The sequence below is a fragment of the Larimichthys crocea genome, chromosome III (assembly GCF_000972845.2).
Source record: "Larimichthys crocea isolate SSNF chromosome III, L_crocea_2.0, whole genome shotgun sequence".
NCBI lineage: Eukaryota > Metazoa > Chordata > Actinopteri > Sciaenidae > Larimichthys > Larimichthys crocea.
Genome location: NC_040013.1, coordinates 51,892,683 through 51,910,287, shown reverse-complemented (window position 1 = coordinate 51,910,287; position 17,605 = coordinate 51,892,683). Strand labels below are relative to the sequence as shown.

Sequence of the window (17,605 nt, the reverse complement as noted above, 5' to 3'; positions counted from 1 at the left end):
TCACTTCAATGTGATAGGATAATTAATTTTATGCAACAGCATCAGTTTAGTCTTGCAAAATTACCACAATGCTGACAGATATTCTCTCTGAAGTATTAATCATACAAACAGCTATCAAACAATAGGGACAACACAGGAGGTTAAAGGAGTGTGTCAAGTGAGACCACACTTGGTCATAAAAATACTGAAATTGCAGCCTGTCTAATGGAAGTTTTATGCATGGATTTTCAAGGCAGGGTTAATTGTATAGCACCCTACAACAAAGCAATTCAAAGTGCTTTATATAAGATATTAAAGCATTAAAGCAAGATATTAAATTAAAATGGACGCAAAGAATAAGGTGGCATAAATGAAGTAAGTGAACAGAACCATAGTGTATTAACAGCTTCATTTACTGTTTAGTTCATCAGTGATCTGTCATTTTCAGTGTACTGAACATCACCTGCACAGGTTGATTTCATCTTGTCTCTGTGATGCTGTAAAGACCTGATGAGTCATGAGTCAGTGTGCACAAGCTGTGTGTCACTACACGTAATATTAGGAATGCAAATGGTTGCAGAAACCACAGGAAGATGAGCAAATCTGTACAGAAGATGAACAGCGGTGCATGTTTTCAACTAGTTAATGTGAATTTAAGATTGGTCTCAGAGTTTGTACATTGTCGTCTAGGTGATGTAGAAAAACGTAACCTTCATCATCCTGATGCTAAATAACCATGTTCTCTTTAATAATAGTAATAATAATAATAATAATAATAATAATAATACATTTTACTTGAAAGCGCTTTTCAGGGTACTCAAAGACACTTTACAGAGAAGAATCTGTGCTTGTTGTGGTTATTCAGCCCTGATAATAGCATCCATCACATCCTACAGAGAAAGTGAACACCCTATAGTCTGATGTCACATCTTATTGAACTGTTATTTGGGCTGCAATGCTCACCCCCCTTTCACTTATGCTGCAACAGCGGTAGGCCATTAAATATTTATAACTGCTGGCTGTTGTCAGGCCACAGGGCTGACACACACACCCATGCAAACACACACACACCATTATAGTGAGCTTTTGCTGCCACTTGGTGTTAAAGGTGTAAATTACACATTCTTTAACAAGCAGGAACGCCTCCGTTATCTAAACTGGCAGACATTAGTCTGCATTAAACTGATAAAACTGTATAATAACAAATAATATTAAGATAATTATTTTCTTTTTTGTCTTTACTGAAAATGATCCAGACCACATTTGTCCTGAAGAAGAAGGGTCGTTATTGTTGTCTGAAGATTGACATGTATAACATGTCATTGACATGTATTTTAGTTGCTGAGGTTAATGGAAAAGTGGAGTGGTTATGTCAGATTTACAGTGTGGGTGAGTGTAATTCATAATGTATGGCAAAATGTGTGTATCAAAAGGTCTGATCATCAGCAGGAAGCCACTGTCATATACTGTAATGAAGGAATAGGCTCCACATAGTTATAGTCAGTTCAGTTTAGTTATGATCTACAATTGTAACACCCCAAACACATTATTACACAATATTTCTCTTGAATATAGCCCACACCTAACATGACGTCAGAGGACTGTGGTAGCAATGTCAATTCAGCCAATATGCAACTAAACCCTATACAGTACCTTCAAAATAAAAGCACACGTTGGTAAATCTGCATAGTATATGATACATTTTATTTATGTTTCATTACACCAACAAACACGTCCAGGAGTTATTTATTCATCTATTTAAAAAAAAGAGAAGTTTTTTTTTTTTTTAGCAAAACAGCAACCGACATGAAACTTCAATTATTTGTTTGGCGCATACTTTTAGACGCTGGATCTAGTTAAAAGCTGCACATTCCTATGCCAGTCTTGTTCATCTAAGTTCATGCTGGGTTGCTGGGTTTCATCAGTTGTCATTTTTTTCCTGACCTGTGTCACCTTTCATGAAACTTTGTCACATCTCTTTTCACACTTCTTCTCACCCTCACTTTTTCTCACAGTTTTTACATTTTTACTAGATTCATTACAAATTCCCTCAACAGTCTATGTTGCTATTCTTCTATTGCTGTTTCGTCTTTCACTTAATAAAATCAAATCTACTGACTGTACCAGTGTCTGCTGCTGTTTTTCTAGTGACACACATCCATATTTACAATGTTAGATACTAGCACATAAAAAGATAAATAAATCACTTACTACAGCTTCAGTCTGGGATTTTTATTTATTCACTTTTATGTATTATTCATATAGTATTACTACACTTAAACGTAATCAATGTGGAGTTTATTTTGCAGACCGGAAATGATGTGTCTTTTATCCCAGCTGACTTGACACCGATCAGGGTCTTCGAGTGAAAAGTGTCAGTGAGCAGAAACCCAGCTAGAAGCTTAGCAGGACATCTGTCAGTCCAAATAAACAGCGTGTCGGAACCTCAGGACCTTCCGACTGTTGTCTGCTGAGATGGCAGAGCTAAGGCACCGTGGGGCCAAAGACACCGGCCCAGCGTTACAGCAGCAGCCGTCAGAGGACAAGGTAACGCTGACCAGGACCAGTCCCACCATTTGAAGCCGATGCTAACCATAGCTAGCCTGCTAGCCATTTGAAAGTCTCAATGCGCTGTCCTGTGGCTGCAGCTACATAAAACCTCTCGCCGAAATCAGCATGTAACGTAGCTATTGATTATATTAATATTGTCAAGAACAACAGCTGTAACTTAAAAGGCATTCAAAGGCGCCGAAATGCGCACATACAAATCCTCCGCCAGGCTGCTCATATTTTAGACTTGATTGGCTGCTGCTATTTACGGTCTTCCTGCGTGTGCTTTGGACGTCAAAACAACGTTCAGACCAAACGTACAAGTGAAAATGTCAAAGAAATAAACCCTGCTTTCTGTATCTCATATAAGCCGACACATGAAACGGTTCTACTTGCGTAGTAAAAACATACATTTATACTTTAGCTGTGTGTTTATTTTCTACTAAGCAGAGCAGCAGTAGACTGTGAAATATTTGAATGAGGTTTGGTGAGACGGTTGCATAAGGGCTACATGGACGTTTAGAAAGCCTCAGGCTAACCCTCCTCTTAAACCTGTAAAGCCTGGTTGTGTTGCTGCTTCATGTTGGTTTGTCACACAGCGTTAGCTCAAGTCAAATGTTTACATGAGCGTGTGTATAACGCTAGCTCGGCTGCTTCAGGCGGACTCGTGCGTAGCGTTATAACAATTACTGTCGTGTAATAAATGTATTATCTGCGCTGTCCACATGGATGTTAAAGTGGTTTCCCAGTCAATAGTCGGAGCCCAGAAAGGGGCGTGGTGTCGTGAAGATCTATCTAGAACAAGACGACGTCCTGACCGGAAATTGGACAACAGTTTAAAACAGATGGGACACGGGTTGGGACATTAGCTGCATCTCTATCACACAGAGCACATGTCAGGGGAAATGCCATGAAACAAGTGAAGGCTACTCCGTGCTCTAACTTTATTTTCTTTCTGTTGTCATTTGGTCGTGATGTTTTTCAGAGCGTGAGAGTGTCCCTCTGTGGTCCTAATGTGGACTGCTTGTCAGCTTTTCATTCATTTAAATAGGCATAGAGCTCTTTAGGTAAAACTGGCTTTGACAACATCTTTGTTTATAACAGATCATAGCAGAGGTTACAATGCCACATTCACACACACTCTTCAGGAGCAATCTGGGGGTAAGCCACAGCCAGTAATCTGAGGACATTTTCCATATAGAGCAGGTATACACCATACCACCCTCAAACCTTCACCCTCAGTACAGTTGTCATGAGTGGGAAATTAGCTATAGAGACCAAAACTGTTTTTTGTACCAGGCTGTAAACATGTTTATTTCTGCTGTGAAGTTGGACATTTAAACATGGGGACTTATGGAGACTGACTCTTGCTGTAGCCAGCCTCAAGCGGCTGTTCGAGGGACTGCAGTTTTTGGCACTTCCGCATTGGCTTCACTTAACAGCCACAGAGGTTTCCACTCTTCAAACACCAGGAACTACTCACAACAAACTCATTTGACTCACAGGCTACCCACAAGGCCACGTTATTTTGCACAGGATATATATTATATCATGGCAGAGCCTAAAAAATATAAATAAGTAGTCATCCTACAAATACAAAATATCCGTTCATATATATTTTTTTTTTTTTTGTAGTTGACCCTTTATTTGTCAGTAGTTTTTTAAGTAAAGCTCAAATGCAGATGTCTGCATGTTACACATCTGGACTGAACACATCTGTGAGGTCATCTGAAGCAGCGTTTACATGTAGACTTAATACCAGTGTAAAGCAGAATCAAGCAGACGACATGGTGCTTAAGAAAGATTATCAGGGTAGGCTGATAATGATCCACTGCTGTTGTATCATCATGTTTATCATTGAGTGTTCTTTCCGAATGACCTTCTGAACACACGTGTGGTCTTCAGCTATTCAAACTATTTTAAAGCAGCTGATTAACTGGCAGCCCGACACAGCTCAAACCCAAACCTCCTCTTTTTATTTTTGATGTATTTCTGAAGGACCTGCATTCCTCTGGCTTTAGATGTCTAAATAGTGTAAAATCCAGTAGAGACAAACATAAATGTGCTGATCCGTTCACAACTTGCAGATGTAGCTGCTTCTGTTGGCGCTGGTCGACCAGGAAGCATGAAAGGGGAGTGTTTATGTGAAACGAGCGCCTATTTTTAACTCAAGCATCCTGAATGACGGACACCGTCTCCATAGAAACCAGCAGGCAGAGAATAAGACTGTGTGTGTGTTTTCTTATGCATGCTCATGCATTCACTCTGTGTGTTGACAGCTATTGACAGTGTTTCACGTCATTTGAAGGAAAGTCAATGACATTTGTACATCAACTGTACAAAATGTACAGTTTATCGTTTGTTTGATAGCTGGTTAGCAAGCCAGCGCTTTGTTAAAAATATGGTTCTCTAACTTTATATAACAGGTAGTTTCTAATAATGTGAGAAGAATCTTTTTAAAACAAATGTTTCTCATTTTGAAACACACACACACTCCATCTTGAGAAATCCTCCAGCCTAACAATGAAAGAGCCTTTCAAGAAGTGTTTGGTTGTCCTAGTTCGGGCCATATACATTTTAAGATTTACTTTTTGTGACAAAATATTATCTTGAACTATAATCTACGTTCCAGGTGGATCTGGGATAGATTTCGTGATTAGAAATAGTATCGATTTGTGTATAAGAATAAGTATTACTTGCTTAAGTATTATGAGAAGCATGAAATTATTACACATGTTTGGTCTTATAGGCTGCAATTTGCAGACAGCAGTTACGGGGTCTTGTGGTTTGTTTTTAATCCAGAGAAAACCACAGAGGCCATGGCTGGGAAGGGTTCCTCATCCCTAGGCACAGAGTTTGGGTTGTGAACCACGTCTGGTCTAATCAGTCATGATTTGTTCATGATTCTGTTATCTCCGATAAAAGTCCATGAAGATAGCCGGCATAAAATGGTCACTGTGGAGGCAGCTGTTGGTGTTAATCATCAGCTATCTGTCATCAACACGCTTCTTCTTCATCTCTTCATTTTTGAGAAATTTAAATAGAGTTACCGAGCTGTTCATCCAGGGAAAATTAGTTTGCAGGACGTCGAAAGCAAAGCTAGCTGACAAAGGTTGGAGTGCGGTCAAGTGTTATAACTGAACCACAGATGCTAACGTGCTAAAAAGTCTTGGCTCTAATTTGGTGTCACGATTCTTGCTTTATGAATTTATCACACCACAGTCATATGTAATACGAAATACAGTCCTACAAAGTTGTGTGCTGTTTAATAATGGCAGAAATGTTCCCACCTGGCATGTCAGCTGTCAGCATTAGATGTGTGCAAAGAGGCACAAACAGCTGGCATGCTGTCGGGGCAAAAGCAACAGAGACTTGTATATTACTACTGTGGAACATCCAGCTGCAGTAATGTGAAATAACTAGTGGCTAATTGTTGCAGCCCTAACTGAGTGGGCGTTACAGAACAGCGAGCAGGCCATCTGTTGTGTGAATGTGAGGTGAGGACTCAGAGCCTAATTTGGTCACTAGCAGCAGAGAGGTCAGCGGGGGGTGAGAAGTGAGAGGACAAAGTGACCTCTCTGTCGAGCTTCCACAGTCTGATAACATCCATCCTTTGACTTTGTCTGTGAGATCAATGCATGTTTTCAACATCAGTAAACAGATGGTTCTGAGAAATCATCAATATGGATGGAGATGATTTGACAATATTTAACCACCCACACACAACCCTGCTTAATACTGTGTGTCCCACCCTGACACGATGAATCTGCTGCTGTTTAATGACATATCAATTTCTGTGTGAGGACACGTCAGTTCACACAACATGTATTGTGAATTAAGTGGTATGCATACAGTGTTTAAGGAAGGACTACAACAATATCTATAGTCCACCCACCATCACTAAGTAATTAAAGTTTTCAGGTCTGTCAAGTTTTGGATGTTTCTACATGATAAAGCAGTGTATGAAGGGTGGTGTTTTTTTAAAATAAACTGTCTGTCTGTTCTAATGTAATCCACATGTCAGCAAAGCTAATAAAAGATTCCTCCAGAAACTCCAGCCAAACGTGTGACATTTCCACACCTAAAAGTGAGGTGAAACACATTTTTCATTGCAATACTAAAGTATAATATTATAGACAAGTAGCCTTACCCCACAACCTAACAAGTTAAGTGACTTTTTGCCTAGGACATAGTTCTTCAGCCTCTTTTAGCATGTCACCTACTGTCTGTCAGCATAAAGTCAGCGGAACAACTCCAGGGATCATCACGTAGCTAGCTGCAGCAAATAAATTGTGACATTTGCCAAATCAGACGTTTGTCTATGAATAAGAGAAACCCTTTTTGTTTAGATTTATTTAAGTTAGTAGTAGTAGTAGTAGTAGTAGTAAAACGTATACAGCACCTTTTTAAACACAGGATACAAAGTGTTTTAAATCAGCATCAGAATCAGTAGGTCAGTTCAAGCATCTGGGTGATAGGACAGGAAAAGAGCAGTTTTACATTTGGCAAATGGTATAGGCAACAGGTTCCGGTTGGTTGACCTAAGTGGTTACTCTGTGGTGTACAGGGTTAGCAGCTTGCAAATGCAGGTGAGATGTCCTGAACTTCACTGGCAGCCAATGCAGTGAGGCTAAACCAGGACTGATGTGAGCTCTTCAGCCTAGGTAATAGGTCTAGGTAATATGGTAATGCAGCCTAGCCGGTGCATTTTGTACAAGCTGAAGATGTACTAGAGTAGTTTTTACCAAGGCAAGTGAAAAGAGAAAAATGAATGATGCGCTCTAAATCAGGAGTTCATATAAAGGTTTGATTTTTACAATATCTCTGAGCTGGATAGAATAGGATTGAACCAATTTATTGATAAATAAAGATTTATCAGTATCATGCTATAAAATTTCATGTTTCACGTTACAATGTGATTTATTTATATTGTTAAACATGAAAAGTTTCAATTATGTTATAGAGTTTTGACATGTTAGATTCATAGATTATTTATTCAACTTTCAGATACTCAAAGCTGATGTTTACAGACTGGTTGTAGACCAGAGAAGTATTGTAATGTATAAGCTTAATGCTCACACATGCTTATTTATTATAATAGAAACAATAATTCTCGTCTCTATAGTAACACTGTTGACTTAAACACGCCATGATGAATTACTGTGTCAGATCAGACAGTCAGACGACAGTTTGTTTCTCTGCTGAGGCAGCTGACTTGCTTTCTGCGGGCAACTGTTTTTGCAGTTAAGTGCCGGGTGAAATGGTGCTACATGTGTGTGCTTATGAAAAAATAAAATACCAAAACTAACCTAGATACCATGTCATGTGATTTTTGTTTGAGGCCATCCCCGTGGCGGTTGTCATGTAAACATTAATCACTTTAATAGTATTTACTTCAGCAGCACAGGCCCTGTGCTGTGTTGGAAATGTGTAAATACAGCCGTATGTCACATTCTCAGAGAAAGAAAAAGAGAAAACATTTGGTGCACAATTAATTAGATTTATCATGAAGAAATCCAAGTAAGAGCTATTCTTTAACTGCTCCATTTAAAATCTATTAAATGCAGTGCCTGAAGAGCTGCTTACGTTTGTCATGATTTTGTGGTTGTACCCGTTGTCCTGTAGTCACCACAGCACCAGATTTTTTGCTAAATGTCAGTGTCTCACTTCTCCTCAGGGTTCAGACGGTGAGCTGAAGGTGGAAAAAGATGTGGCGTCAGACACGGAGTCCAAGGTGGACACAGGGGTCCCAGAGGTGCCAGTCCCTGCTGATGACACACCCGAAGTTCTGAACAAGGCCCTGTCTGGACTCTCCTCAAGGTACCATCACGGTCAAAGAGAGTGTTGTCTTTACAGTGTTTGACAGTAGGACTGTAAAGCACAGCAGTTAGCACGCTCACTTAATTTTCCCTGAATAGAACAAATATTATAGGTTTGACACTTTTTATTTAAGGAAATGCTCTGAGTTAATAATTTTTCCGTCTCTTTATAGCACAGCTACACGTGTGGAGATCATGAATCATAGAGAGGAATCCCACCTCGCACATAGTTCTCTTTGAACAGTAGATATGAATGACTGTTGAACCTGTAATCTAGGCAGGTATATTATTAGTATCAACCCCAGTTAGTCCCTATAAGACTTCTGTTTTAACACTTACACATTACTTTACTATTAATAATTACTTTACTTTAATAATTCAACACTTTGTCATCACATATATACGTGATAATACAAATCAAACATGCCAGACAAAACTGAAACTATGCTTGGGGATCCAGTTTGAATGCAGCTGCCTGCAAATATCACTTAATTCCATTTTCATTAAGCCAAATTCTGTTTATTTCCTTCAGATGGAAGAACTGGTGGGTACGAGGTATCCTCACTCTAGCCATGATCTCCTTCTTCTTCTTCATCATCTACCTGGGCCCCATGGTGCTTATGATGATTGTGAGTATAAACAACGCCGGTGGCACTGTGCAAAAGTCACGTGCTTGTAATTACTCTCTGCAGCACGTTCACTTGACCTTTATCACACAAATAAAAGTAGGTAATCTCGTGGATTAATGGGGTCGAGGCGATTTAATAACACTCAGGGTGGTTACTCCTGTCATCTGGGAATTCTGTAAAAAATAGGCCTGTCAGCCATTTTGTGTCACTGGAACACCAGGACGTATTCTCACACGCACACACACACACACACGCACGCACGCACGCACGCACGCGCACACACACACACACACACACACACACACACACACACACACACACTGTGATGCTCTAGTATTTCCATCCCCGGTGGTGACAAAGTGTTCCTCTGTGCAGGTCCTCTGTGTTCAGATCAAGTGCTTCCAAGAAATCATCACCATCGGCTACAGTGTCTACCACTCCTACCACCTGCCGTGGTTCAGGACGTTGAGCTGGTGAGGGCACACCCAAACACACAAATATTGCACATTCTGAGGTGTCGTGAATGCAGCACATATCCTCTCGTGCTTCTCTCTTATTGTGTTGTCTCATGTTTTGTTTTGTTACAGACTTCCTGAGGTTTGTGTTTTCCGATCTGTTTAAACTTAGCGTAGATTGTAGATTATTAAGCCAATCAGCAGAAATAGCAAAGCTGTGAATCATCGGTGCTGTTTGATTTTAGCAGTGGACTGTATAGTAGGACAGGTAGCAGAGTTGTGACATTCATTATGCCGTGAGCTTGAAAAATCTTATCTGTATTCTCATGTGCAAAACATTTGACCTTTGAGTATTTTCATGCAGGTAAGTGAGCCAGCGAGTTTGTTCACATGAACGTCTCAGCCTCATGGTTTTTCTGCAGGGCATACTGAATGCACGGTCTGATTAGCTGCAACTCCTTTTTAAGCTGTGAGATGTGTGCATTTGTTCCACCCCTCCAACCCCACAGGTACTTCCTGCTGTGTGTGAACTACTTCTTCTATGGTGAGACTGTGACGGATTACTTCTTCACACTGGTGCAAAGGGAGGAGCCGCTTCGCATCCTCAGCAAATACCACCGCTTCATCTCCTTTGCCCTCTACCTCACAGGTACAAACACAGAGACTCGAGCTGAAAAGATGAGGAAATCATTTTCTCATCTTATTGTGTTGGAAATGTGTCACATCATCGTGCCAGTGGTTCACAATAAACATGTATTCATCTCTTCAGTTCATGACACGACCGCAAAACACTAACGCTTTTAACAGCTCATCAGCAACTCCAGCCACACATAGGTTTCAAATGGATACTTTCTTTTAAAAGTTGTATTGTGGCCTGATCCACAATACACAATAGGTCAGCTAATAGGGCATCTTTAGGTTATTTCAGGCACCATACTAGCTGAAGAAGTCCCACTTCCCGCCTTGAAGGTTGTCAGTTAGTGATTCAGTTCTCAAGGTGCCGTCTGGTGCCAAACAGGATGTAGAGAGGAAGGAAACACCCCGGCTGTTTCTTGCCTACTAGACTTACAGTGAAACTGAATGGGCTGGCTTTCTCACGTCACCTTCGAGCGCAGAGGCTTCAAAGATGACAGTGTCATACTTTGAAATGGCAGAAAATGGCAGAAAACACCTGCATTGTTTTGGTATGATTTATTGATAAGATAGTTCATTTATTTATCATTCTACAACACAGAGATGTAGTGAAATACAATTTGTAGTCCCTTAATGCCGTCCTCAAAACAAAAAATGATATTGTTAGTAACTCTGTTGGACTCTGTTCAGACACCTCACCAATGTCACTGATACCAACAGATTTTAGAAAAGAGAGTAAATGTCATATTAATCTGTCTTGACTTTCTCTCAGTAAAAGCCCTTTTTATTGACAACGTCCTCTCCTCACCTCAGTCTTCTACACAGCATGTAACAAAAGGCTCCAGCACTCTTGAGCCATTCACTGCACATCAACTCTGGGCTTTGTCTGAAATAGGTCAAGCTAAATTTAGCCGCGTTTGAAAGATAACCAGGATTTCTGACTTCATTCATCGCCCTCCTCTTTCTCTGATTGTGTCCCTAGAAATATCTGACATATTATTTGTCGTGTTGTTACAGGTTTCTGCATGTTTGTGCTGAGTTTGGTGAAGAAGCACTACCGCCTTCAGTTCTACATGGTAAGTGCTTTCCCACCTCCTTTCCCTCACCCTCTTGGGCCTCCAGCCTCGAGGCTGCTGGGTTATTGATGAGGCTAGCTAAAATACAAGCAAGTGTGTGGACAAGTGGGCCAGTGGATCGCTCTAACTGAAACGTCTGGCACACAGCCGTCCTGACAGTTGGTTGTGTTAAACAGAAAATCAACAGTACAGCAAAATCGTAACACAATATGTATCTATTAGGAATGCACAATGTGGTTAAAAAATTTCATATTAAGATTATTTTGACAGATATTACAGCTGCAATATGATTCACAAATAGTGGGAATTTTCACTGAAAGAACCTTTTAAAATCATAATCATGTGACATGTGCAGGTCTGGACCTTATAAACATGATGTCTTACATATGGACAACAGGATTTGTAGCCTGGCGCATCTCTGCAGCATAACAATACTTCATATAATGCTGTTTTGTCACAAACAAATTAAAAAATTGCAGCAAATTGTGTAGCTCTACAGTCCTTGGATAAGGAGCCTACATAAACAGGCCCATGTCTTTGTCATGAAGCACACCCAGACAGAAAGATGTCTTTGTTCAGGTGTCAGGAGAAGTTATAAAAAAAAAAGTCATTTTAATTTATCTGGACACATTTCAGCTGCTGCTGCTGCCAAAATCGGTTTAAGAAACAAAGTCCAGTGTGTCAACTCGCTTTAGAGCAAGTTTTAATGTCCATACTCCTCGTTACACACTTAATCTTCTTGCTTTGTCTCCACAGTTTGGTTGGACCCATGTGACTCTGCTGATCGTGGTGACTCAGTCTCACCTTATCATTCACAACCTGTTTGAGGGGATGATCTGGTACGTGAACCCTCTAAAATCTAATTATGCTGAAATCCAGTTCTTCAGTTCAGATAATTTATTAATGTTCATTTGTATAGATTATCACTTCTTCAAGTTTCCTTAGCTCTCGTCTTGTTTCATAAAACATACTTTCTTAGCCTCACATGACTCTAATGTGACCTCTTCTTTGTCTGAATAGGTTCATCGTGCCAATTTCCTGTGTGATCTGTAATGACATCATGGCCTACATGTTTGGTTTCTTCTTTGGCCGCACCCCTCTCATCAAGGTTGGTTGTCTCACCATTAACTTTTATAAATCATTAATACTTCAATCAAACTCACATTTCAAATAAATTACTGCACAGTGTTTACTGTAAAGATCATTCTCCTCTCTGTCAGTGTTGTGTAGCAGAGTATTGTGTGGTACATGCTGATACGTTAACCTGGTGTCTACATCTTGGCTGTGTCCTCTGCAGCTGTCACCTAAGAAGACATGGGAGGGATTCATCGGCGGGTTCTTCTCCACCATCGTGTTTGGTATCATGGTAAGAAGTGTTGACATCCCACGCACTCTGGGGAAGTTCCAGAGACTGCATTTGTTTTCATGTAGCCCCTTCCCCTATTTTAAAATGGACTAAAACACCTTCAGTTTAGATCTACTACACTTGGCTGCATTGTTGCAGATTAGTTTGATCATTGATGAAGGTACCTGAGCTCCTTAAAATGAGAGCCACATGCCTGTGATGTGACTGCATAGTAACTGAATCCTGCTCTCCTCTCAGCTCTCCTATGTGATGGCCGGCTGGCGCTACTTTGTGTGCCCAGTGGAGTTCAACAACGACTCCAACAGTTTCCAGGTGGACTGCGAGCCATCAGAGCTTTTCCAGCTCCAGGACTACACCCTGCCCAGCATCCTGGAGTCTGTCACAGGATGGGTAAGACTCAAAAAATGGAGAACACTTTATTGGAAGTGCTGGTCTCTGTTGTGGTCTAACACTTCCCTCCTGTCTCCACAGACCACAGTGCGTCTGTATCCATTCCAGATCCACAGCATCGCGCTCTCCTCCTTTGCCTCTATCGTGGGACCTTTCGGTGGCTTCTTTGCCAGTGGCTTCAAGAGAGCATTCAAGATCAAGGTAGGTGTTTTAGATTTCTACAGAACACATATGATTAATAATTGCATATAAAATACTCTGTTTGCTAAACTTAATGTATTACATGTTAAGTTCTTATTCTTATGTTTAGAGGAGCAGTCCAGGCACACGTACTGTCCTTTTTTCTTTCAGGATTTCGCCAACACTATCCCAGGTCACGGTGGCATTATGGACAGATTCGACTGCCAGTACCTTATGGCCACATTTGTTAATGTCTACATCGCTAGCTTCATCAGGTAAAAATCTATATGAAATAATGACACTTGACTTTGTTAGTCATCAGGTATTTGGGTACTGTTGTCAGACTTTGTCTCTAGCACTGCACACACAGAGTTTACAACAAGATTTATTTATTTATTTTTTTTTTTTTCGTGTCCAGCTGACACATTTGAAAAGGGGACCTGCAGAAGGCTCTTACATATGAAATTTTGTTCACTACATACATGATATGCTATATCAGGACCTAGGTATTGCAGGGTTGCAGGTATCAGGCTCAAGTTTTCTTCTTCCATAACCCTTTTTGAATGTTTACTATAGCATAATGTAACTTGACAAGCAGCTGCACGTCTGTCTGTTTAATGCTGCATTGTTTCTGTTTTCACTTCTACAAGAGAAATGGCTTTGAAAATGAGGACTAACTGAAAGTGATACTATCTCGTATAACAAAAACTTACCCCAGATTCTAGAATTAACAGAAGCAGAACATAGTTTCTAGCGTTAGCCTCGGCTTTGTTGTAGTAGGATCTGCCACACAGTGGCATATGATCATTCTTAGCCTTGGAAGTGGGAAAGCTAGTAAGCAGGCCGTTCGTGTGTTAGAGCAGCAGACAAACACACTGCATACAATGCATAGGGCATGTTTGTGTGATCATCTTCTCCCTCCTCCAAGGGGCCCCAACCCCAGCAAGGTGATCCAGCAGCTTCTGGCCCTCCGAGTCGATCAGCAGCTCCACATCTTCAACTCCCTGAAGGCACACCTGACGGAGAAGGGCCTGCTGCCAGCGCTGGAGGAGGCCGCCGCCTAGAGACACCCACGGCCATGCCAGCTCGCCCCGAGAGGGAGACTAGAGAGGTGGGCAGCACCCGAGGGCCCCGTGGCCAGCCCCCCCGGCAGCTCTGGGAGACTTACAGTGCTTTATGTGAGCGAGAACACATCCGAGACAAAAAAATATACAAAACGAACAAGAAAAAAACTACAGCCTTGGGTCATTCCATTTCCATTTGGTTTGGGGTTGAGAGTCGAGCATGTTTGTGTTCATTCGGCCTGTGAATCATGTTTCTGACTCCAGTGTTTTCAGGTTGAGTTAGTGAATTACTGTAAGTTACATTTCCATTATAGCCAACTTGTATCTATTCACACTGTAAAACAAAATGTTGGTCAGCTGTACATTTCTACCTGTATACAGGATAACCTCTATATACCTATTAATGTGTTAATATTTTATTGTACTTTTTTGTTTTAATGCACTGCTCTCAACCCAGTTACTCACTGTATTGTTATCCCAGCTACCCCCCTCTCACCAAATTTAAGTTTTAATTTTCTTTATTGTGATTATTTCTATTTATACATGGATGGTTTTTATATTTGGTATTGTTGGTATGTTGTATTATAGCTTAATGTTGTGTCTGTTTTATTCAGACTGAATTCACCTTTTGCCACCTGCCACAGGCGTTAAGTGTCTTTTTCCTGTCTCTTCACTGCCATTCATCATTTCAGAGCCTCTCTGTCATTAAACAACCCATTTTAAGTTCATACTTTTTAATCTAACAGAGAGCTGTTGTTGTAATGTGGTGGGTTCATTTTGGTTTCTATTCATGACATTGTTGGGATGGGACATACCAGTATCTGCATCTGTGTGTTGTGACCTCACCATGTTCAGAGCGGAAACACAGAATATATGACCATCAGTTGGTTGACGTCGGCTATGGTCAGACTGACCTGTATGTGTGACAGCAGTTGTGATCACATGCAGCTGATGTTCTGGTTGGAGTTTGCCAATACAGTAAGCTACTGTACACACAGCAGTCAGTGCTCGAGATGTTTTACAGTGGGACTTTTCGATGCCATTGGCTTGTTTGTTCCATTTGATGGTAAAATATAAAAGCTGAAGATTTTCCACTGCAGACTTCATTTCTGTTTTGTTTTTTTGTTTTTTGTTTTAAAACTGTAAATGAATTCAGTCAGTAGTTATGTTACTGTCTGTTAAATGGCAACGTTTTTACAGATGAAGATGAGTTTACTTGTCGTGAGAAGTTGTATAACATCTTCTGAGGTGGTGGAAAGAGCTTTAAGTGAGAGAAAATAGAAAATAATCTTCCAGGAAGTTATCCTGGATTGAGTTATTTAGAGACTTTAACAGTAAGGTTGTGTTCTCAAGAACACTGGACATTTAATAGTGAAAGTCACTAGAACTTCGGTTATCTCAGCCTGCATTCATTTTGAGGATTTTTCTTTTAAATTGTCTCTTGAAAGTTGCCCAATTTAAATTGCTGGGATACTTCTTTAAAACTGCCACAACAAACACTATCTGCTCTGATGAGCTTTATTAGATCGTATACTTTCATTTACTTGAGCTCTGACTAAGCCAAAAACTTTAAATGTAAACTCAAAACTAAACAAGTTATTTATCATTTACCACTGGTGCACAGCAAATTTCTGTGAATTTAAAGACTTTTGGAAAATTTTCTGTTCTATTGCTAAGTAAAGAAAATGTGATTTTTCTGAAATATTACACAATTTGATTCAAACTTTTATTAAGTAAAGCCATTAATCATAGATTATTGACTCATTGTGCTATAGAGTTCCTTAAGCATTGTAGCAAACATCAACAGTATATCTAGTGTATGTGTCCGACTGATTAGACAAAGATTAGGCTCTAATGAGCTGACCATGCTCATCAGTCGCTCTAATCAGCTGACCGTGCTCATCAATCAACCAGTCACCTCAGGCTGTCCATCATGTCTGTGCATATTCATCGTTTTGTCTCTATCAGAGAAAAGAGTTGATTTGTTGGTGTCGAAAGCCAAATGATCTCTGTGGAGGTGGAGTGAGGTACTAAAGGTAAAATGTAAGCCAGGTACAACTATTTCTATAGCCAGTGTTAGAGGAGAAAACAGCAATATGAACATTTACACAGTAGTCAGTGTAGCAGGGATGTGGGGGTCAGTTTTTAAGTGTCTTTATATGGTAATCATATAAAGCAGCATCTAAATCAAGCAGGGTTATTTTAGAAATAGTTTGCCACCTTAAATGTCCTCTCATCAGATTAAGATCTATGTATATCTATATATGGATATATAAAGCAAAAGTCCTTTTGACCTTTTGTCACTCAAAATTAGCTTTTGCTTCTCTATGGCAATCAATTTATAAGAATGGACTTTAATATTTTTTCACAAAGAATGAACAACTGTATGAACCAATGATAAAGCGTGACCTTCTCTATTCCATGTTTTCCCCATATTTGAATGTCATTCCACTCATATTTCAATTGTGTTTCATTCATGTCTTTGGTTTGACTTGTGTGATATCCAGCCACTCTTGAGCTCATCTTTCTTGAAGTATTTATTTTATTTACTGTAATCAAATCAAACCTTTTCAGTTACTGTATTGTACATTTAAGAAGTTATTAAGAAACACGTGGAGCGTTCTTTAGTATTTTTGGCTAGAGGAATGTTTAAAGTATTGTTATTGCCATATAGGAGAGGATTGAGATAGCGGAGTCTCTGTCTGTTCTTGCTGTGACTTTAGTGCAGTTGGGTGTTTTCTAAGCTCTTCCCCGGTAGCTGTTGTGTGTCACAGTGCAGATACTCAAAGCACTGTGTTACATTGTCTCCCTTTTGAGTAGACAGGAAGTTTTCAGAAAGTAATGTGAGGACTCCGTTCCTCAGTGTTGGTAGATGTCTTATATTTCTCGTGCTTCACTGCCTCTGTGGTGGTTTGAGGTTTTATCTCCCCCGAAGCTCTGTCCTGCCATTTCACTGCCTGGTGTTCCAGGCGGCCACTAGAGAGAGCTGGAGCTCCTGCGGTTGGCCAATTGAGTGTAACACTGATGCTGCATCTGAGCAGAAGGGTTTGACCCCTGGTCACTGCTGTTTGATACATTCCAGTATCCCTAAAGTTAAGGTTTGCTCACAGGGAGGCAGAACATAAGAGATACTATTAAAGAAGAAACCTTTTTGTTTCATGGCACCCGGGAAACAACAACCTCTGTGCCATTTTGAATCGACACAGTGCCACTTAGCTGTTGTGAATCCTGCCCTAAAATGAATGTACGGGAGTTGTGTCTGTCCTCACATGCTGTCCCCTTGTGGACGTTTTATTTGTGGTTATAGATTCTCTTATGGAGCTGTATGATTTCAGTATATTATTCTTAAACTGTGCAATGGTTTGTGTTGAGTTGTACATCTGTCTAGAGAAAAGCTGTACTCTTTGATGCTGAAATGTGCTTCACCTTGGTTTAAAGAAAATAAAGGTATATATAAAAAAATC

The 17,605-nt window shown here is 40.2% G+C and overlaps 1 protein-coding gene across 1 annotated transcript; it reads left to right on the top strand.

Moving 5' to 3' along the window:
* Window positions 1-2,305: 2,305 nt before the first annotated feature.
* On the top strand, window positions 2,306-17,595 carry cds2 (CDP-diacylglycerol synthase (phosphatidate cytidylyltransferase) 2). The gene is made up of 13 exons (XM_010738482.3): window positions 2,306-2,526; window positions 8,207-8,349; window positions 8,881-8,977; window positions 9,353-9,450; window positions 9,942-10,081; window positions 11,083-11,141; window positions 11,898-11,980; window positions 12,162-12,249; window positions 12,439-12,507; window positions 12,745-12,897; window positions 12,979-13,098; window positions 13,249-13,352; window positions 14,006-17,595. Exons 1-13 carry the CDS (start codon window positions 2,455-2,457, stop codon window positions 14,139-14,141), a joined length of 1,362 nt encoding a protein of 453 aa, XP_010736784.1. The 5' UTR covers window positions 2,306-2,454; the 3' UTR covers window positions 14,142-17,595.
* Window positions 17,596-17,605: the final 10 nt, after the last annotated feature.